Here is a 23,632-nt window from a genome sequence, read left to right as displayed (position 1 = left end):
TTTATTTATATATATAATACCACGAACAGTATTCCTGCCATGATTCCAAAGGCTTTTGATTTCGCCCTGTAGAACTTTTTCATTTTCTTCTACTTAATATGGTAGGTGTCACACCCATTTTGCAAAGTTTTTTTTTTAAGTTATATTTTGCGTAAATAAACTAATCCAATTACTATGATTCATCCCTTTTTTCGTATTTGGTACAGAATTAAGGCATTTTTTTAATTTTTCATAATTTTCGATATCGAAAAAGTGGGCGTGGTCATAATCGGATGTCGGCCATTTTTTATACCAAGATAAAGTGGGTTCAGATAATTACGTGAACTAATTTTGGTAAAGATATATCGATTTTTGCTCAAGTTATCGTGTTATCGGCCGAGCGGAAGGACAGACGGTCGACTGTCTATAAAACTGGGCGTGGTTTCAACCGATTCCGCCCTTTTTCACAGAAAACACTTACCGTCCTAGAATCTAAACTCCTACCAAATTTCACAAGGATTGGTAAATTTTTGTTCGACTTATGGCATTAAAAGTATCCTAGACAAATTAAATGATAAAGGGCGGATCCACGCCCATTTTGAAATTTTATTTTATTTTTGTATTTTGTTGCAACATATCATTACTGGAGTTGAATGTTGGCATAATTTACTTATATACTGTAAAGATATTAAATTTTTTGATAAAATTTGACTTTAAACTAATTTTCTATTCTGCGTCATAAGTTCAACTCACCTACCAAGTTTCATCGCTTTATCCGTCTTTGGTAATGCATTATCGCACTTTTTGTGTTTTTCGAAATTTTCGATATCGAAAAATTGGGCGTGGCTATAGTCCGATTTCGTTCATTTTAAATAGCGATCTGAGATTAGTGCCCAGGAACCTACATACCAAATTTCATCAAGATACCTCAAAATTTACTCAAGTTATCGTGTTAACGGATGGACGGACGAACGGACGGACGGACATGGCTCAATGAAATTTTTTTTCGATACTGATGAGTTTGATATATGGAAGTCTATATCTATCCCGATTCCTTTATACCTGTACAACCAACCGTTATCTAATCAAAGTTATTATACTCTGTGAGCTCTGCTCAACTGAGTATAAAAATATTTGAGAATGTTGCTAAGGTCTGCTGTCATTTGCTGGTATTAACATCATCAAGGGAAAATGTTACTAAGATGGTAGGAGGTTTAGTGCGGTCAAGGTTCATACTTTGGGGCTTTCCATGCTTCGTCCCTTAAAAAACTAACTACCACCATCAGTTAAAAGGCCAACTGTATGATTTAATAGCACTACGCGAAAGCCTACAGCTCGTTCTTTCTTGCGGAGTATTTCTTGCCAAATAAGTGTAGGCAAATCTGTTATATATATTGTTTGTTCAGTGGAATATAGCATTCCAGTCGGAAGATTGGAATTACAGGAAATGGCTAACACTTAAGCCATCAAACTAAACAATATCTTATAAAGCCTTACACAACAAATTGTTATTTCAACCAAATTATTTCTTAAAGCTAAAATTCAAGGGCAAACAATTTTTCCACTTCATTTTTATGTAACGAGTAACAATTCTGCTATCTTGCCATCTTTCTCCAAACGCATATACATATGTACATACCGAAAAAGACTATTCATAACTAACCCAAAATCCGATTGAACTTCTGAATGGCATTGATTACTTTGTGCACATCTACTTACATACATATATACATACAGGCACTCTATACATCATCTAGAGAATACAAAACTTGTATACCGGACATACAATCCACACTCACGCACGCATACACACACACACACATCTTCATTTTCATACTCATACAAATTCTATTAACTTTGTTTAGTATTAGTTATTTTGTTGTTGGTTAAGTGGTTAGTTTTCAGGTGACTGAACGTTTGAACGGTTCATTGGTTTATTGGGTTCATTTCATTTACGTAGGCATTTTATTAACGCCTCACCTTTCCATTTGTAACAAGTAATGCATTAACTGGCGTCAATTTGATGGTGCGTGCCTTCTTCCAATTACTATCCGTCGGTTGGGTAAATAACAATTTACCCTCCATAACAAAACGTACTTCATCATGATTCCATTCGAGTATATCGATGGCCATTTTCCTAAGTTTTATATTGATCATATCGATTTCACAGGAAGCACGTCGATTTGGACTTGACGACGATATGCGACGCCATAGTTTTGTAGGTACATCTTTGGCTTCCTGGTTAATGTGGTTGAGATGCAATTCGATTTTCTCTTGAGCCTGTTTGAGTTGGTCACGTCCTTCGAGATGAGTTGGTGTTACTTTGTAGAGACGAGCAAGTAAGAGTGGATATTTGGTAACACGTTGTACGGGTACCTGAAAATATAGAGAAAGCATATTTAGGTGACAAATGAGATTGAGTGAGTGAGGAGTAAGTGTTTTTATTATAGAATTGTAATTTTGAATGGTTAGTTGTTGTTGTGTATGTAAGTTAAGCAAAGATACATTCATATGTGTGCTGGTTTTTGCATGTGTTTAACAAGTCGTGTAAATATGTGACATGTGTGACCAAAATTCATTTTGCAAGAAAAAATATGAATGAAATTCTATAAAATTTTCTGTAGAAACTGCAAACATATGGGTTCGAGGAAGTTGATTCATGCGAATCAGCAACGTGTATCAGCAGTAAGCTCGTGCTTCTGTGTAGGAGTAAAAATGATGCGGTCCAAACAGGCGATAAAGTTATGTAAACGAAAAACTCATTATAATATAGAATAAGAAAAGAAGTGCAGGGTGATTGAGTGTAGCATCTTTTATTTTGAATAGTGTCCCAAGGTCTAAGATAATAAGTAAACTGTGCTACCCTTGGAACTTATGTATATTTTAGGACTGTGTTTTCTACAGGATTCTTTGCAGTTCCAGATATTTATTAATGCACTTAAGCTGAATTTAAAAAAGGTAAGGAAGGCTAAGTTCGGGTGTAACCGAACATTACATACTCAGTTGAGAGCTGTGGAGACAAAGTAAGGGAAAATCATCATGTTGTAAAAAGAACCTAGGGTAACCCTGGAATGTGTTTGTATGACATGTGAATCAAACGGAAGGTATTAAAGAGTATTTTAAGAGGAAGTGGGCCATAGTTCTATAGAAGGACGCCATTTAGGGATATCGCCATAAACGTGGACCAGGGGTGACTCTGGAATTTGTTTGTACGATATGGGTATCAAATGAAAGTTGTTAATGAGTATTTTAAAAGGGAGTGCGCCTTAGTTCTATAGGTGGATGCCTTTTCGAGATATCGCCATAAAGGTGGGCCAGGGGTGACTAGAATTTTTTTGTACGATATGGGTATCAAATTAAAGGTATTAATGAGGGTTTTAAAAGGGAGTGGCCCTTAGTTGTATATGTGAAGGCGTTTTCGAGATATCGACCAAAATGTGGACCAGGGTGATCCAGAACATCATCTGTCGGGTACCGCCAATTTATTTATATATGTAATACCACGAACAGTATTCCTTTCAAGATTCCAAGGGCTTTTGATTTCGCCCTGCAAAACTTTTTCATTTTCTTCTACTTAATATAGTAGGTGTCGCATCCATTTTACCAAGTTTTTTTCTAAAGTTATATTTTGCGTCAATAGACCAATACAATTACCATGTTTTATCCCTTTTTTCGTATTTGGTATAGAATTATGGCATTTTTTCATTTTTCGTAATTTTCGATATATAAAAAGTGGGCGTGGTCATAGTCGGATTTCGGCCATTTTTTACACCAATACAAAGTGAGTTCAGATAAGTACGTGAACTGAGTTTAGTAAAGATATATCGATTTTTGCTCAAGTTATCGTGTTAAAGGCCGAGCGGAAGGACAGACGGACGACTGTGTATAAAAACTGGGCGTGGTTTCAACCGATTTCGCCCTTTTTCACAGAAAACAATTATCTTATCTGAAAAAAGGCGGAGCCACGCCCATTTTGAAATTTTCTTCTATTTTTGTATTTTGTTGCAACATATCATTACTGGAGTTGAATGTTGACATAATTTACTTATATACTGTAAAGATATTAACTTTTCTTTTAAAATTTGAATTTAAAAAAAAATTTTTTTAAAAGTGGGCGTGGTCTTTCTCCGATTTTGCTAATTTTTATTAGGCAGACATATAGTAATAAGAGTAACGTTCCTGCTAAATTTCATCATTATATCTTCAACGACTGCCAAATTACAGCTTGCAAAACTTCTAAATTACCTTCTTTTAAAAGTGGGCGGTGCCACGCCCATTGTCTAAAATTTTACTAGTTTTCTATTCTGCGTCATAAGTTCAACTCACCTACCAAATTTCATCGCTTAATCCGTATTTGGTAATGAATTATCGCACTTTTTCGATTTTTCGAAATTTTCGAAATCGAAAAAGTGGGCGTGGTTATTGTCCGATATCGTTCATTTTAAATAGCGATCTGAGATGAGTGCCCAGGAATCTACATACCAAATTTCATCAAGATACCTCAAAATTTACTCAAGTTATCGTGTTAAAGGACATACGGACGGACGGACGGACGGACATGGCTCAATCGAATTTTTTTCGGTACTGATGATTTTGATATATGGAAGTCTATATCTATCTCGATTCCTTTATACCTGTACAACCAACCGTTATCCAATCAAAGTAAATATACTCTGTGAGCTCTGCTCAACTGAGTATAAATACACAACCAAATCGTCCATGTTGCTAAAGGTGGACAGCCCGCCCACAAAGTTTTAGATATTCGCACGATTCGAGGTCCCAACATCGAGTCCGATCACTACATCGCTGCATCTCTCTGAGAGCACTTCGAGCTGACGTTAGAGAATCTGGTACGATAGGGGGAAAAACGCTATCATCCGCGTTGGAATCGTATACATCAAGAGAGGCGTTTGAGTGCAGCCTCAAGTTGAAAAAAAGTCGAAAAAGAAAAAATTAGACGCAGAAATACGTGCTTGAGAATAACTAGCCTGAGCTACTAGCCAAGGGACTTTATCAATAAATTAGGTGAAGGAAGAAATGCTGCATTCCTGGGATGGTTTCCTATAGAAAACTGACTTCGTAACTCATGTCTACAATTTGCATACATTACGGAGGCAACACTTTCTGGCCCCTTTGGAGAAGGAGGCTTTGAAGGACCCAAAGACTATTTAGTAGCCCACAATGAGATGAGGCATTGCCTGCGTATATGCTCAAATATTACGACAAACTGCACTAAGTGTCGTGGAATCAGCCTTCCAACTGATTGGACCTTTTTAGTGCTGCTTTAGTCCCTGTTATTCTACCACGTATCAGATTTTCGCTGTGCCCCAAATTAGCAAAAAAGACGGTCAAAAGAAATAGGACACCTCATCACGGCGTCGATATTAAAGCGTCCTTCGAGAGCAATCATTTTTTCTTTTGCCTATATGCTGCTTTGTCTGCACTTGTTTTCGAAGAAATATTTGTACGGCTAAGCAAACTGGCACCACCTGCTTTGCCAGAACTAAACGAGGTTTCAGACATGGACTAACATTATAAATAAAGCCTAAAATTACTCCTGACTACAAATGCTACTTCTTAAAAAAAATGGACAATGGGAAGATTGCGCCCGCAAACGAAAGTCTGACTCAAAATGTCTCGCTTCGTTCCCGTTCCACTACATAGTGAAGAAGTATCCTCCTCCATCAGTCACTTCACCCCGGCAAAATTGATGTTAAGCTTTTCAAGCCATTGTGGCACTGAGCAACATTCCATGCATCATATCCCTAAATGCAGCTACTCTACAGTGATCAGCGGGCTTCAACTTACGGCTTACTTCGAGGTCGTCAAAGAACATCGATACCAATCTCTTCGTGAAATTCGTCCCATCTGTGAACTGTGGCCGACTGTCTCAGTTGGGTGCCTCTCCCATTTCCATTTCGTAGGAATTAAGGTGTTGCATCTCGCACAGGAGCAGCTGTCCACATAAATAACAACAGCAGTACCCTACTTGGGGTGAGAATGCCTGTGTACCCCAAGTTGGAGAGCCAAAAGTCCATATTAAGGTAGTCTTTGCTTTGATGAAAGTTGGTGTCATCTTTTCAATTTTTTGTAGACAGGAAATTCATTAAATTTAATACGAATTAGGACGACCAAATATGTAAAAAGAGGAGGGTGGTTAGGTTTTTTAATTCATCATCCAGCAGATAATGCGCATGTTTTCCACAAAGAGTTAGAAGAAAATAGCCATTAGTATCTTCAGCTAAATGCAGTAATTTGTACGGTATTTGTGATGGAGATGTTTTGCCTTGCACACACCAGCGCCATCCGAAAACGTCTACTCGTAGCTGCTTGACGCCTTCCACAGCGCTGGAGCAGAGTGTTCTCATGGAAATACCTGGTAACGCTCTAGCGGCGAACTCTAGCGGCGATATTTGCTCTCCCAAGAGCCTTATTTCCTTTCTTCTCTCACCTTCCATAGCTGCCACTTTACACTTAGTCTCAGTCACACTTTCTTGAGACCGACCAAGACCGACCATATATGATGATTTGCCACACTGTGCAAACAGGAGGTAATTCCTTTTTTATCGATTATGGCGGATCCGAACCGTTCCGTGGGATGGAACTACGTTAGTGTATTTTATTACGGTGGCCGCCAGAGACCTGACATCCTCTGTTTGCAATTAGTCTTACTGAAATATTGGGAGCTGTGTCCCAGCTGCGCTACTTTCCCCCTATATTCGTGTGTACATATATGCAAGGCAAGGAATTGCTTGTCGCCACAAATGCGGAATAATCCCCGCCTGACGTGGAGTTGGCTTATCAAGAGTTTTCACTGGATGAATCTCAATCGGAAATCTAACCAAGGTTTCTCGCCTCCTCAGGCTGACCTGATAAACCTGGCTAAGCATGATCAGCTCAGTGATGCTGCTTGTAAGCGGCTAAAGCGACATCTGGCTATGGCGATCAGATATGGCGAAATTAGAGAGCTCGCCAAGGAACCTTATGGATCAACCCAATTAAAAGAGGCTGCTGCGATAGCGCAAATTCACTTGAGAGAGCCGAAAATATTGGCAAGAGCTGTGGAAAGCTGTCTCCCATCGCGATGCAATATCTAAACAGTTCGCTTCTGTCCTCAGCGGGGTTATGGTAGAAAAAATCGCCTCATCCTACCATTGTACTGCAAAGAGGATGAATTTCCCTTAAACGCGGGCACATAAAGATTGGTTCAGGCAAAAAATATGAGCTTGAAGATGAATTAGTTGTCACTCCCAAAAAATCATGCGCACAATTAACCTAAAATAGCATCCATGCTTACAGTAGGCTCACAAAAACCAATTGAGGCAACGGAAGCTTGCAAATCGTGGCTGATAAGGTCAACTTTTTCTAGGAAACACACACAGGTGAGAGGGTACAGGAAGGAAGGAAGCCGTTATGTTGGGTAGCAACAGGGCGAGGAAGATGGCTACTCATGGCCGCAAAGACCACAAGTAGTGTCTCTCCTTACATTAAGTACCAACAAATCATATCAGGGCGTCTTAAATGCCTCCAACCCTCACCACGCCAAGTCAGCATCAGATGCCTTCTTGCATAGGATTAACTCTACATAGAGCCTTAAAAGGCCTAAACAGCACTCATGGTAAGCTCATCGATGTAACCAGCTCTCGCTAACGATTGGCGATGCTTTTAAGCAATAAACTAAAGTTTCTATCAGTTTTGCGGTCTGTAATGGCTGATTTCAAGCTCTAACTCCAGCAATAAAAAAATGTGCAGGCTAAGTTTTGACCAATCTGGTTAACTCACAAAAGCATAGGCCCAGCTTCGTATGTTGATCATTCACTTACCATTAGAAACGAATTAAGATTCATGCGACGCAAAACGGCATTCTCCATTTGTGAAACTTTTAAAAATATACGCAAAAGTTCTTTCTCCTTTTCCAAATTAGCCAGCAGCAAACTGGCACCAGCCTGTCGCACACAGTAACTCTCGAACGCGTGCAACATCTGCGTGAATTCGAGGAATATCTTACCGATGTTCACCGTCAGCAGATCGTCGTCACCTTGCTCGAGAGCAATATCGAGCGCGTCACGCATACGCTCCGCCAGTGTCTGATTGTTCTCGAGCAATTCTTCGGTATTTAAGAAGATTGCAGAGAGCTGCTCCTGTGTCAGAAGACCGGCCACTAGCATTGGATGACAAAACTCTTCCAATATAATTTGTAAGTCGCGGCCATACTTTTCCTCTGTCTCAACAATTTCGGTTATAATTTCTTTACGTTCGACACGCTTCTTACCACATTTACGACAGACGAGTGGCGCAAACATAATACCCGATTCAGTGACTTGTGTTTCCACTGGTCCATCACAGTCTTCGCACAAGTGTATTGGACTATCCTTTGATAGTTGTGCGTTTACAGTTGGTAATGGATTTTGATATTTACTGCGCGAACTTTTACTTGTCTCCGAACCAACACCCGAATCATTGCGTTCAATATCGCTGGAAGCGCCTTTGTTGCGTTGCAATAAACTCGGCTGCAGGCTGCTCAAGAAATTGTTAGTAGGTGGTGATAGTGAGCTCATCATGCTTTGCGCATCCTCGCTTGAATCGCTCACAACGGAGGCGCGTGAACTCAAGTCGCGAATTGTATGCCGTTTTCCCAACTCGCTAAGCGTATCACAAGCTTCCTCTTCGATAATTATGGGATTCGAGCTATTCAGCGGACAATCGAAACCTTCCTCACGCACTACACCACGTTCTTTTGCGTCGACGAGATACGAAAGTATATCATACTTGGAGGCTCCCTCAAATATGGAACGCGCAGTTTTCTTCTCCAAATCTGCATCATTGATGGGTGGTGCGCTGAGTGGCAAGGGTGGCGGTACGTCATGTATTTCTTCGTAAATTGGATCGCCATTATTACGTATCGACTCATAATGATGACTGCCCATATCTTCATCCATACTTGAAGACAATTCAATTTCGGCTAATGTGGCATCAACTAACATCTGATAGAATTTTGAACGCGTAGTCGCTGAGCTTAAGTCATCATCGCCTGGCGATGTTATTTCGCTGGAGCAGCTCTGATAACAATCAGATTCGTTAGCGTCAAAATCAAATAACTCATAATTGTTATTGGCTGAGGCAAAGCTATTGGCTGAACTGATGCTGCCGCGATTCGACAGACCATCTTCATCTTTGGTGGGTATGGTAAGGTGGGTGGCACTGCTGTTGGAAGTGGTGGCGCCGGTGGTAGGCATCAACGCATTAGTGCTTGTTGCAGACGCAACCGCCGTGCTTGTAGTAATAGCAGCGCTAGTTAGACCAGATTTCGAAGCGTTGGACGCAGAGTTTGCGCTCTGTCTTTCCTCCTTGATTTTCTGTAGCGATAAATTAATTAAGCGATTCATATCATCGCTATCTTTGGTACCAGATATATCCACGCCATTGCGCGTCTCTCGCAAACGTTTCAAAGAGTTCTCGATAAGCTCCGCAACCGTCTCTGTCTCCAAACCTTCAGCAACTTGACTTAACATCGGATCCTCAAGCAATTTTGTTATGAATGAGGTTTTCGAAGTGTTGGTTGCGGTATCGTTAGTAGCAACGTGCTCGAGAGGCTCTTCTGTTATTGTCGTAGTCTCCGATTTTGCAGTTTTATTGCCGCATGCAGTATTCGGAGCCTTCCTCACCAGCTCTTTATTTTTGCTACTATCCTTCATTTTGAGATTTCTTATTGTATCCTGCTCGCTCACGACCTCGTTGCGCCCACAAACATGTGGCACCAAATTTCTTTTCACAGCCTCAACGGGGTTGCGCAATATCTTCAGCAGCTCTTCCTCGTGCGCCTGCAACTCTGTGGTCTCTGTAACAGTCGCAATTTTAACACTACTCTCTGTTTCTTGTGGCAAGACTGTGGTGCTTTTTTCGGGCTCATAATCCAATTTGATTAGCGTACGTCCACGTTTTGTGGTTGCACTGCTGCCAGTCGCACTATCACTGCTGCTTATGCTGGTCATTGAACTTGTCGATGTTGAGGACGTAGACGATGCTGAACGTTGTAGATTTACATCAGCCGATCCCTTAATTGGTATAATTGCGCGTCCACCTTTGGCTATGCCAGCAACCTGCCGACTCAGCATTGTATTGATTTTATTATGTTGATAGATAAGTTCTTCCGCCGAACTACGTGAACTGCCGACATTGATGGTTACGGTGTTGGCTGTGTTTGTGTGGACTTTGAGTCCATTGTAGTTGTTGCTGCTTCCACTATCTTTTGTTGTATCTTTTTTATCCTCCTCCGCTGCTGTGCTCATTTTTGTACTCCAATCGGCCACAACCACAGAAGATTGGTAGAGTGGTGTGCTGGCGTCATCGCAACTCAAATTCATTGTTGAGTAGCAGTCATCACCGTTAATTAAAATTGAAGTTTTCTTTGACGTCGTGTGGTCAGCTGCCATGGCGGAGCCATAGTACGTTGAACCGTTTATTCCATTGTAGTGGAAATTGTAGCGTGGCGATGTGGGAGACTTAAGCGGTGAGGTTGGTGATAACTTATGCAAGGACGATGCTTGGTTAGTCGGTGCTGGTGAAATATGTGCTTCATCCTGCTCTTTATTGTCGCCATTATAGTCGGTGTGACTTATTTTGAGACGATGAACTTCCGAAGTGGTTTTCGTTTTATTAAACGGTGCAACGCGTACGATAGTACGTTGTTGTTCTTGTTGCTGCATTGACGGCGAGGTATTTATTTTAATATGAACATTAGCGGATGTAAAGGATGATGATAAGGACGACGGCGACAAACTATTGTCAGTTGTTGTTGGCGTTGAAGTTGTTATCGCATATTTTGTGGTCTCCCAGGTCTTCGTTGTTTGTGGCGCATTTGTTTTGTGCACATTTTGTGTTACCATTTGTTGCATGCCACATTGTAGGCTATCTGTGTGGCAGCCACTCGTTATCAGTTGCGTTTGCTTAGTATCCTTTAATGTGTCTCCTACCCTTTTCTGTTGTTCTTGTTGTTGCTCCTCTAATCCATTTGTGCTGACTTTGTTTGTATGTGCGCCTTTTACATTTTCCAACAACATTGTTGGCGCCCGCAGAGTTATTGTAGGTGACTCCGTCGCCAGCCCGTTTAGCAGCGCAACGGCTGGCTCGCCTTTTGTGGCAAGTGCAGTTGCGGCCTTGTTATTGTTGCCCTGTTTGTTTGTGTTTGTGGTGGCGGTCGAGGTCATTTGTGAAGTAACAGCACCTGCTGCTGTGTCAGCTCCTGCATATGCGTTAATGACTGTGCCAGCCGTGAGTGGTGGCGGCGGTGGTGGCTCGCGCGGACGCGCAAATAAATCTCGACTATCGTTGCGGTGCAGCTTGACGCGTAATGCCATCGTATCTTTAAAACTCAAAATGGCCTCTTCGCGTTGGTTGCTAGCTTTTCTACCCATATTGCTGTTGTTCATGTGCTGTCTGCTGCTGTTGCTTCTGGCGGCACTAACGGTTGCCGTAAAACGCAGATCGCCATTTGTTGTGTGGTCCTCTAGTTGATGGCCATTTTTGTTGTTCTCACTATTATTGTTATTGTTATTTTTGTTTGCTGTTGTTTTTGCTGTTATTCCTTCAACTGCTACAGTGCGTGTTATATGCCGCTCACTTTGTGAACGTCTGATGGGATATCGTGATGGTATAGCTTGCTGCTTCTGTTCATCTTTGTTTGCATTTTTCACTACAATGCTCTGTTCTTCAACGCCTCCTCGCTTGCGCGCTGCTACATCACAAGCACCCTTCGTTGACTGAGTATTCTGTGCTCCAGCGCCTGAAAGTAGACAATACAAAGTAAGCGTAAGTAAGATGAACGGTGATTGGCGTTTGAATATAAGGCGTTGTTGTAAAATTATATTACATAAGAAAAATGTAAACAAATTTATAAAATAAAAATAAAAAAATAAAATTTTATAAATTTCTTGAAAGTGACACCCTGAAGTGCTAAAAAGTGCCACTTTTCCAAATTTTTGTAAAAATGCAATTTTTGTGAGGAAAATAAATTTAATTTATATTTTATTTCTTCCAAGATGAGTGGCATTTTTCTTAGGAAGATATACGTATCACATATAAACACACAGGCATGTACTTGGATGGCCTTCCTTTGCAAAGCCATTGTCAAAAAAAAGGTTCGTTTTTATACCCAGTTGTGCTGATCCATAAGTTGGAGTATGCCTGCATTCAAGCAACCTTGCAACCCAAATAACTGGGAAAAGTTTGCTGTGGGAAGTTTTCAGAGACAACCCGAGTACAACGATCTGTGATAAAAAAAGTAAAAGCATATGTTTTGGTTAAGCGGGAGTGGCTCCGACGATAGGGGTACAACATTTTAAATTGTTACAATAAAAATTGTACTAAATGGCTTAGACATATTATAAGATGAGCAAAGATGTGCTAAGAAAAGTCGGCGTGGCATCCCTCATTGGCGCAAAACCTTTAAATATTATTTTTGAATGAGAATATAAGTCGCGTCATGTTGGGACTGGACATCATACTTTGTTATGAAGATACTCCCATACACATGATTACAGGAATGATGATTAACACACGAGGTCATTGTAGCCACTTCCATTATCATCTCGAAGAGTCTCGAAACCGTTCCAACGCCACTACAAGAAAGTGAAAAAATTATTCAAATTGCCATTCCTAAAGTTATATTAAATGGTATCGTAATAGTCTTTAAGTAAATCCGAAATAGTCCTGAAGTTATCCTTACAGCTATCCTAAATAAAATGTTTTCGAAAAATATCGAATAACTCCAAAAAGAAATCCCATCCCTCAATGATCTTGAAATGTAAGTGAAATCGTTATAAAAAGATACTGAAATAGCTAAAAAAAAATTACGATATAGACTCGAAACTCATGCCGGAATGGTTCCAACTTGCTCCCGTAAAGATCCCAAAGTTATTCCAAAAGGCTTCCCGAATAGATCTAATTGATTTAGAAAGAGTCCCTAAATGATTCCACAGCCGTTCAGAACTAATTCCAAAAAAGTAATGAAATGGTTTCGAAAATTTTCCGAAATATACTCGTAAATCATCAACAAATGATTCTAAAATAAAAGTCGACTAGTCCCGATGAGAAGTGATCCCGTAATAGTTCCGAAAGCTATCCCATATGATCCCAAAGTTGCACAGAAATGATTTCGATATAGCTCCGGAAACTTTCTTAAAAATCATCGGGGAATGGCCCCGAATGGATCACAGAAGTGATTCGAAATTACTTCCAAAGTTATTCTGAAGTAGTTCATTTGGAACTATCCCGAAATGATCCTGATAAATGGACCCGAAATGCTGCCGTAAGAGTCCTTAACTAATGATTTCGCAACATACACGACAACCATCACGAAATAATATTAAAATGGATCCGAAACGATAATGAAATCATTCAAAAATAATTCCGATATAGACTCAAAATCGGTCTCGGACTGAAAATTATTCCCAAGGTCCCGAAATAGTCCTGAAAACCATCGCAAAATGACTCGAAAGTGGTATTGGTATGATCCTGAAATATATTCAAAATAGTTTCAACATAATGCAGGAATGGTTCCAATATGATAATGAGAGCGATCCCTAAATGATTCTGAAGCGGTCCAGAAATATTCGAGATACTGTCATGATAACTATGTCTAAGCAGATCTTGCATAATTCTGAAACTATTTCATGATGGATACCAAAATAACCCCCAAAACCTATTTGGCAGTGGTTTCAAAATAGCCTCATATGTAATGATCTTGAGGAGTTGATCCGAAATAGTAAGGAAGGTGTCTCAAACGAATGATCCTGAAATAGCCATCGCGAAAAGCAAATATGGAAATTTTTCTAAATATGGGAGAGCAAGCTACGCAATTGGCCATTTGTACATAAGAGAAAAGAGCTCTAGTTGCCATTGGTTTGTACGTGGTGGGTTCATAGCCCATTGCAGAGAAAGGGAAATTTGTATATGGGGTATTCCATCCCATTTCGACCAATTTTGAACCGGACCCCTTTAGAATTTTTTCTTTTTTTTCTAGCTTACGAAAGACGTTTTTCAGAATTTTTTCAAATTTTTTCGTCCAACTCAAAAAAAGTTATGAATTTTTAAAAAAACACCGTTTTTGTTTTCAAAATGCTATAACTTTTTCAAAAATTGACCGTTTGGGTTTTTTTTTTTTTTTTAAATTTGTTTTTTAATGGACTTTTCGTAAAAAATACAAAAAAATTTTAAAGTTTTTTTTTGCAATTTTTCAGTTTGTCGAGATTTTTCGAATTTCGCCATTTTTTTTTTCTCATAAAAAACTTCAATCAATTCTGCAATCATCCCCACTAATCCCGGAGTGGGCCGATATTATTATTTTTTTTTAATTGAAAAAAACTTTAAACATTTTTTTTATTACAAATTTTGATTTTTGGCGACAAAAACAACAACAACTTGTTTAATTTATTGACCTAGAGCCAGTTTGAAGAAATAATTGTCATTTTTTTTATTTTTTCCGAAAAGTACATTTAAAAATAAATTAAAAAAAAAGATCCCAAACGGTCAACTTTTGAAAAAGTTATAGCATTTTGAAAATAATACCGTTTTTTTTTAAATTCATAACTTATTTTGAGTTGGACACCGTTTTTGTTTTCAAAATGCTATAACTTTTTCAAAAATTAACCGTTTGGAATCTTTTTTTATACTCAGTTGAGCAGAGCTCACAGAGTATATTAAGTTTGATTGGATAACGGTTGGTTGTACATATATAAAGGAATCGAGATAGATATAGACTTCCATATATCAAAATAATCAGGATCGAAAAAAAATTTGATTGAGCCATGTCCGTCCGTCCGTCCGTCCGTCCGTCCGTCCGTCCGTCCGTCCGTCCGTCCGTCCGTCCGTTAACACGATAACTTGAGTAAATTTTGAGATATCTTGATGAAATTTGGTATGTAGGTTCCTGAGCACTCATCTCAGATCGCTATTTAAAATGAACGATATCGGACTATAACCACGCCCACTTTTTCGATATCGAAAATTTCGAAAAACGGAAAAAGTGCGATAATTCATTACAAAAGACCGATAAAGCGACGAAACTTGGTAGATGAGTTGAGCTTATGACGCAAAATAGAAAGTTAGTAAAATTTTGGACAATGGGCGTGGCACCGCCCACTTTTAAAAGAATGTAATTAAAAACTTTTGCTAGCTGTAATTTGGCAGTCGTTGAAGATATCATGATGAAATTTGGCAGGAACGTTACTCTTATTACTATATGTACGCTTAATAAAAATTAGCAAAATCGGAGAAGGACCACGCCCACTTTTAAAAAAAAATTTTTTTTAAAGTAAAATTTTAACAAAAAATTTAATATCTTTACAGTATATAAGTAAATTATGTCAAGATTCAACTCCAGTAATGATATGGTGCAACAAAATACAAAAATAAAAGAAAATTTAAAAATGGGCGTGGCTCCGCCCTTTTTCATTTAATTTGTCTAGGATACTTTTAACGCCATAAGTCGAACAAAAATTAACCAATCCTTTTGAAATTTGGTAGGGGCATAGATCTTATGGCGATAACTGTTTTTTGTGAAAATGGGCGAAATCGGTTAATGCCACGCCCAGTTTTTATACACAGTCGTCCGTCTGTCCTTCCGCATGGCCGTTAACACGATAACTTGAGCAAAAATCGATATATCTTTACTAAACTCAGTTCACGTACTTATCTGAACTCACTTTATCTTGGTATGAAAAATGAACGAAATCCAACTATGACCACGCCCACTTTTTCCATATCGAAAATTACGAAAAATGAAAAAAATGCCATAATTCTATACCAAATACGAAAAAAGGGATGAAATATGGTAAGGTAATTGGATTGTTTTATTGACGCGAAATATAACTTTAGAAAAAACTTTATAAAATGATCGTGACACCTATCATATTAAGTACAAGAAAATGAAAAAGTTCTGCAGGGCGAAATAAAAAACCCTTAAAATCTTGGCAGGTATTACATATATAAATAAATAAGCGGTATCCAACAGATGATGTTCTGGGTCACCCTGGTCCACATTTTGGTCGATATCTGGAAAACGCCTTCACATATACAACTACCACCACTCCCTTTTAAAACTCTCATTAATACCTTTCATTTGATACCCATATCGTACAAACAAAGTCTAGAGTCACCCCTGGTCCAGAAAGGCCCACTCTCTCTTAAAATACTCATTAACTCCTTTCGTTTGATACCCATATTGCACAAACGAATTCTAGGGTCACCCCTGGTCCACCTTTATGGCGATATCTCGAAACGCCGTCCACCTATGGAACTAAGGATTACTCCCTTTTAAAATACTCATTAACTCCTTTCGTTTGATACCCATATTGCACAAACGAATTCTAGAGTCACCCCTGGTCCACCTTTATGGCGATATCTCGAAAAGGGGTCCACCTATAGAATTAAGCCCCACGCCCTTTTAAAATAATCATTAACACCTTTCATTTGATACCCATATCATACAAACAAATTCTAAAGTCACCCCTGGTCCACCTTTATGGCGATATCTCGAAAAGGCGAACACCTATAAAACGAAGGCCCACTCCCTTTTAAAAATACTCATTAACACCTTTCATTTGATACCCATGTCGTAGAAACAAAGTCTAGAGTCACCCCTGGTCCACCTTTATTGCGATACCTCGAAAATGCGTCCACCTATAGAACTAAGGCCCACTCCCTCTTAAAATACTCATTAACTCCTTTCGTTTGATACCCATATTGCACAAACGAATTCTAGAGTCACCCCTGGCCCACCTTTATGGCGATATCTCGAAACGGCGTCCACCTATAGAACTAAGGCTCACTCCCTTTTAAAATACTCATTGACACCTTTCGTTTGATGCCCATATTGTGCAAACAAATTCTAGGGTCACCCCTGGTCCACCTTTATGGCGATATCTCGAAACGGCGTCCACCTATGGAACTAAGGATTACTCCCTTTTAAAATGCTCATTAACACCTTTCATTTGATACCCATATCGTACAAACGCATTCTAGAGTCACCCCTGGTCCATCTTTACGGCGATATCTCGAAAAGGCTTCCATCTATAGTACTTAGGTCCACGCCCTTTTAAAATACTCATTAATACCCTTCATTTGATACCCATATCGTACAAACGCATTCTAGAGTCAACCCTGATCCACCTTTATGGCTATATCCCTAAATGGCGTCCACCTATAGAACTATGGCCCACTCCCTCATAAAATACTCTTTAATGCCTTTCATTTGATACACATGTCATACAAACACATTCCAGGGTTTCCCTCGGTTCATTTTCCTACATGGTTATTTTCCCTTATGTTGTCACCATAGCTCTCAACTGAGTATGTAATGTTCGGTTACACCCGAACTTAACCTTCCTTACTTGTTTTAAATTGGTTTTTAAATGTACTTTTCGAAAAAAATACAAACAAATTTTTAAAGTTTTTTTTCAATTAAATAAAAAAAAAATCGGCCCACTCCGGGATTAGTGGGGATGATTGCAGAATTGATTGAAGTTTTTTATGAGAAAAAAAAATGGCGAAATTCGAAAAATCTCGAAAAACTGAAAAATTACAAACAAAAAAATTTAAAAAATTCTTTTGTATTTTTTCCGAAAAGTACATTTAAAAACAAATTTAAAAAAAAAGATTCCAAACGGTCAATTTTTGAAAAGGTTATAGCATTTTGAAAACAAAAACGGTGTTTTTTTTTTAAATTCATAACTTTTTTGTGTTGGATGAAAAAATTTGAAAAAATTCTGAAAAACGTCTTTCGTAAGCTAGAAAATGAAGAAAAACTTTCAGCCTATTCTAAAGGGGTCGGGTTCAAAATTGGTCGAAATGGGATGGAATACCCCATATATAAACAAACAAAATTAAAGAAGTAAAGTGAAAAGAGGTGGTTGCAAGTAAGTGGCATGTGAAGACGCGTTTAAAGAGATAGGTGAGGATGTAAGAAGAGAGAAGGGATTATATAGAAATAATGAGAGAGAGACAGGGCGATGAACTAAGACAAAGATGGAGTGCTAACACTCATAGAAAGAGCTGAGTGATGCCTATGGATGATGGTGACGTTACTTCCTAGTCTAGTTTCTCCGCCGTCGCGTGGTTGTGGTGAAAAGGAGCTTGCTGTTTTTATGACTCCGCCGCACCTTCACCTAGCTCGCAATCGAATCACAGGTTGATGGGTGAACACCAGGGGCTACCGCAATGCCTTTAGTGGGCACTTCCGCTCAAAGTACGGAGTTTCGGATGGTGCAGCCCTGCCTTCCGTTCCGGCACCTTTCGTAAAGCGTGCAATTATGGAGATGATTTTTTGTTGTTGTTGTAGCAGTGAAAAGTTGTTTTCAATTAGAAACAAAGCTTTTCAGCAAAAAAACCTTTCATCTCATTTCAGCCTGTGAGACGATTTTTTGCTGAGAAGCTTTGTTTCGAATTAAAAACAACTTTTTTCTAAAGATTTTATGTTGATTTTCCCGGGCCATAAACTCGGAACCTTTGGTGTGGTAGGAAAGTACGTGACATTATTGCAGTCGCCTTAACCGCTCCATGATTGTCGTAGCTCGAAACCCTCTGGCGTGGCTATTGACACGCATTCAGTCTATCCATCGCAGCTATTCGATATTTCGCTATTAATAATACAACAGCTAAGATGCTGCCCAACTGCTCTTGTGAACCTTACGTCACATTGCAACTCTTGTTTCGCAACTGCTTCCGCCAACCGGTCAACTCACAACTACTCCATCCGTTTTGTAGCGGTGCCGAAATATGCTGGGCTGGCGACGTGTGTGATCCCCACTTCAGCCTGCAATGACTGAGTGCTATTTCAGCCTTTTATTAAACCCATACTTGATGGAGAAATTCTAGTTCAGAAAATAATAGACATAAGACATGCGCTATAGTCTCTTACGCAACAAAGAAAAGGAGAGATATCTTTGTTTTCAACGTTGCTTGTTTATTGCAAAAAAGGAACACCTCTCAAAAGCGTATATCCGAGAGAAGATCTCACCTCAAATTGTGTGTGAGAACTTAAATTTAGTCATTAACTAAACGGCATACCATAAAATTTCACAGCTCGGTATAAAAATTGTTGCTTTTACCAAATTTTAGATTTTTATGCTTCTTCTTTCCCTTATCGTAAAACTGTGCAACAACACGCTTGAAATGCAAAAAAAGAAAATCCACATTTTCCCTACAAAATATAAATTTTTTCTCTTCTTGCCTTGATATTTTATTTATTTGCTGGTCCATAGCGTAAACGTCCTCCGAAATATAGTTTCCCACTTGACAGTCACTTAAAGATTGCTACTTAGCGATAAGTTGTTTTGTTTAGCATGTATGTTTGTGAGTGTGCAGCTACTTTCTTAAGTTTTACTACAACAACAATGTGCGCTTTTACAGCTAGTAAGTTTTATAGCATGGGTTGTGTGTGAGCAAGATTTTTCTTTTGTGCCTTGTAAAGCGCCATTCGTTTTACTTTTATTCTGTTGCCTAATATTATTTGCCTGAAATTAGGTGATTTACGGTGTGGCTGATAAGCGACCACACAGCATACAAAAAGTGAAAGAAAGAGGAAAAATTTTATAAAATTTGTTTGTTAGTGTTGTATGCAAACAATAAAGTGAGAAGTTGACATGAATACATACATATATTCGTATTTATACACATATATAATGAGTATGTGTGTTTATGGATTACATTTAGTGATGCGCCTTTTTCTTATAGTTAGGTCTTCAAGTGTCCTTCGGAAATAATTTGAATATTTAGTAGGGTAAGCGTGACTGTTTGGTGTTTTTGATAAGCGTTGCTTATGTTTTGTTGTATGGTTGACATTGGTTTGATTGCTTATCTTTGGGTTTATGTGTTGAAAGCATTTTAAAATTTTACTGTCGGCTATTTGATAAACAATAACAAATTTTGTTTTGTTTAGTTTTTCAAGCTTATTTTAAAGTGATTTTGTTAAATTTTGCCTGAAGATTTGTTTAAGGAAAATAAATTGTTAAAAGAAACGTGTTTCAGTCATTTGTGTTCCATACTCATCTCTATATGGGACTGTGCGTTATAACTACTTTTACATTTTTAATGAAAATTAAATCAAACAAGTAAGGAAGGTTAAGTTCGGGTGTAACCGAACATTACATACTCAGTTGAGAGCTTTGGAGACAAAATAAGGAAAATCACCTCGTAGGAAAATGAACCTAGGGTAACCCTGGAATGTGGTTGTATGACATGTGTATCAAATGGAAGGTATTAAAGAGTATTTTAAGAGAGAGTAGGCCATAGTTCTATGGATGGACGCCATTTAGGGATATCGCCATAAAGGTGGACCAGGGCTGAATCTAGAATTTGTTTGTACGATATGGGTATCAAACGAAAGGTGTTACTGAGCATTTTAAGAGGGAGTGGGCATTAGGTCTATAGGTGGACGCCTTTTCGAGATATCGCCATTAGGGTGGGCCAGGGGTGACTCTAGAATGTGTTTGTACGATATGGATATCAAATTAAAGGTATTAATGAGGGTTTTAAAAGCGAGTGGCCCTTAGATGTATATGTGACGGCGTTCTCGCGATATCGACCAAAATGTGGACCAGGTGATCCAGAAAATCATCTGTTGGGTACTGCTAATTTATTTATATATGCAATACCACTAACAGTATTCCTGCCAAGATTCCAAGGGCTGTTGATTTCGCCTTGTAGAACTTTTTCATTTTCTTCTACTTAATATGGTAGGTGTCACACCCATTTTACAAAGTTTTTTTCTGAAGTTATATTTTGCGGCAATAAACAAATCCAATTACCATGTTTCATCCCTTTTTTCGTATTTGGTATAGAATTATGGGAATTTTTTTAATTTTTCGTAATTTTCGAAATCGAAAAAGTAGGCGTGTCATGGTCGGATTTCGGCCATTTTTTAATCAATACAAAGTGAGTTCAGATAAGTACGTGAACTGAGTTTAGTAAAGATATATCGATTTTTGCTCAAGTTATCGTGTTAACGGCCGAGAGGAAGGACAGACGGTCGACTGTGTATAAAAACTGGGCGTGGCTTCCACCGATTCCGCCCTTTTTCGCAGGAAACAGTTATCGTCCTAGAATCTAAGCCCCTACCAAATTTCACTAGGATTAGTAAATTTTTGTTCGACTTATGGTATTAAAAGTATCCTAGACAAATTAAATTAAAAAGGGCCCATTTTGAAATTTTCTTTTCTTTTGTATTTTGTTGCACCATATCATTACTGGAGTTGAATGTTGACATAATTTATTTATATACTGTAAAGATATTAAACTTTTTGTTAAAATTTGACTTAAAAAAATTTTTTTTTAAAAGTGGGCGTGGTCATTCTCCGATTTTGCTAATTTTTAGTAAGCATACATATAGTGATAGGAGTAACGTTCCTGCCAAACTTCATCATGATATCTTCAACGACTGCCAAATTACAGCTTGCAACAATTTTAAATTACCTTCTTTTAAAGTGGGCGGTGCCACGCCCATTGTCCAAAATTTTACTAATTTTCTATTCTGCGTCATAAGTTCAACTCACCTACCAAGTTTCATCGCTTTATCCGTCTTTGGTAATGAATTATCGCACTTTTTCGGTTTTTTGAAATTTTCGATATCGAAAAAGTGGGCGTCGTTATAGTCCGATTTCGTTCATTATAAATGGCGATCTGAGATGAGTGCCCAGGAACCTACATACCAAATTTCATCAAGATACCTCAAAATTTACTCAATTTATCGTGTTAACGGACGGGCGGACGGAATGGCTCAATCAAATTTTTTTCGATACTGATGATTTTGATATATGGAAGTCTATATCTATCTCGATTCCTTTATACCTATACAACCAACCGTTATCAAATCAAAATTATTATACTCTGTGAGATCTGCTCAACTGAGTATAAAAATACCGAGCTGAAACCGATATCAAGTGCATGACTGGGTTCCCGGTCATAAAGGGATATAAGGTAACGAAAAGGCCGATGAGTTGGCAAAGGATGGTGCAACACTCGCTGAGACGACGATAGACGTCCCAATCCGTTTAGGTGAAATCAAAGGGAGATAATGCGTGAGGCTGAAAAATTTCTAAGATCATGTTCAAAGCCTACGATAACTATTAGACTCACAAAGTGGTTCATATGCCTGAAGAGAGAGGACTTAAGGCTCACAATTGGCATACTGAGAGGACACTGCCTTCTGGCATCACATGCTTATAAGTTAAGTCTCGTCAGTAACAGTAAGCGTTGGAAGTGTGGTCTACAGGAAGAAACGGTTGAGCATGTTCTGTGTTCATGTCTTGCGCTCGCCAGGTCAAGGCTCGAGCTATTAAAACCGGCAAAGTTGCCAGATCTCGAGGCAGCAAATAAGCTGGGTTATAGAAAACTGCTGGTATTTGCCAAGAGGACGGAGTGAGTCTATAACATATGACCTGGCAACTGATTGGGGTTCTTCCGTTTGGTCGTCAAACATATTCTGGTAACACTATGGACACACTCAGTCTATATGACGTCTTTATTTACGTTCAATCTATCCTAACTTCTTGTAACGAATTTAGGGAAATCCTGGTTATTTCTGCACCTTCTGCTAACGTTCGAATCGCTAAACTGTTGAATAAATCATTCGAATATTCAGTATTGCAAAGTGCTCTTTATTTAGATTATTTTGGGAGTAGTACTTCACCAATAGCGTGTTTAAAACAAACATATCCGTTATTATACAACTTGCGCTGCTTTTGTACTCTCTGTTGCCTCGTGCGCATATTTCTCCAAAGTTTTAGACGTTTCACCTTCTAGAAATATTGTATCTCCTGCTTGGTAATTTAGTCATATGCGTGTGTATGTGTGAATAAGAACTTCAGTTGATGATTACATGCATGTGTGTGAAATATCTCTTCATTTCGAGTTATGTGTGTACATGTATTTCTCGTCGCCTTCCATGTGTGTGTGTATGATGATTGATGTGTTCATGTAAACAGGTATGGCTTGCTTTAATGTTTTTGTGTTGTGATTATTTACTAACATCATAGTGATGCTAATATTCCCCACATTATTATAAAGCGTACCTGCTAGCTTATCTGGTGCTCAACCGTTAAAATGGTTATGGCGCGCCAGTCACTTCTTTGCGCTGCTGGCTGGCGTCAATTGGTTATACCATTTATAAGTCATTTTCCTCCTGATATTTCCAGCGAAGTGGTAGCCACCTTCTTCGCCTACTTCCATAGGTGGGTTCTGATAAAAATAATTTCTTAGCCGGAACGTCATCTTACATTCGCATAACATGACCTAGCCAGCGTAGCCGCTGTTTTTTAATTTGCTGGATTATGTTGACGTCTGCTCACAGCGCGTTTAACTCATCTTTGAATCTTCTTTGATACTCGCCGTCGCCAACGCGTAAATGTTTTTTCGAAGAATTTTTCTGTCGCACACTAGCCGATTCATCTGACGTTGTCATGGGTCATGCTTATGTACCATATAGCAGGACGGGTACGATAGGTGACTTTTAGATCATGATTTTCGTTTGCCGAGAGAGGATTCTACTTTTCAATTACGTGCCTAGTCCAAAGTAGCATATATAGTCAAGAGTGATTCTTCGCTGGGGTTCAGAGCTGATGTTGTTGTTCGTGTTAATACTGGTTGTCCCTGAGAATATTTT

At 38.8% G+C, this 23,632-nt stretch overlaps 1 protein-coding gene across 4 annotated transcripts in view; it reads right to left on the bottom strand.

Moving 5' to 3' along the window:
- Positions 1 to 23,632, bottom strand: part of RhoGEF64C (Rho guanine nucleotide exchange factor at 64C) — a 648,841-nt gene that overhangs the window by 17,050 nt on the left and 608,159 nt on the right. For all 4 annotated transcript variants that reach the window (XM_067787395.1, XM_067787397.1, XM_067787398.1 and 1 more), the window contains exons 6-7: positions 7,803 to 11,761; positions 1,960 to 2,355 (exon numbers count right to left, since the gene is read on the bottom strand). In XM_067787395.1, the coding sequence (XP_067643496.1) occupies positions 1,960 to 2,355; positions 7,803 to 11,761 (4,355 nt within the window). The remainder of the gene's footprint in view (positions 1 to 1,959; positions 2,356 to 7,802; positions 11,762 to 23,632) is intronic.

The sequence above is a fragment of the Eurosta solidaginis genome, chromosome 5, assembly GCF_040869045.1.
Source record: "Eurosta solidaginis isolate ZX-2024a chromosome 5, ASM4086904v1, whole genome shotgun sequence".
NCBI classification, from domain to species: domain Eukaryota; kingdom Metazoa; phylum Arthropoda; class Insecta; order Diptera; family Tephritidae; genus Eurosta; species Eurosta solidaginis.
The sequence above is the reverse complement of the archived record's forward strand: the minus strand, read 5'-3'. Positions and strand labels throughout refer to the sequence as shown.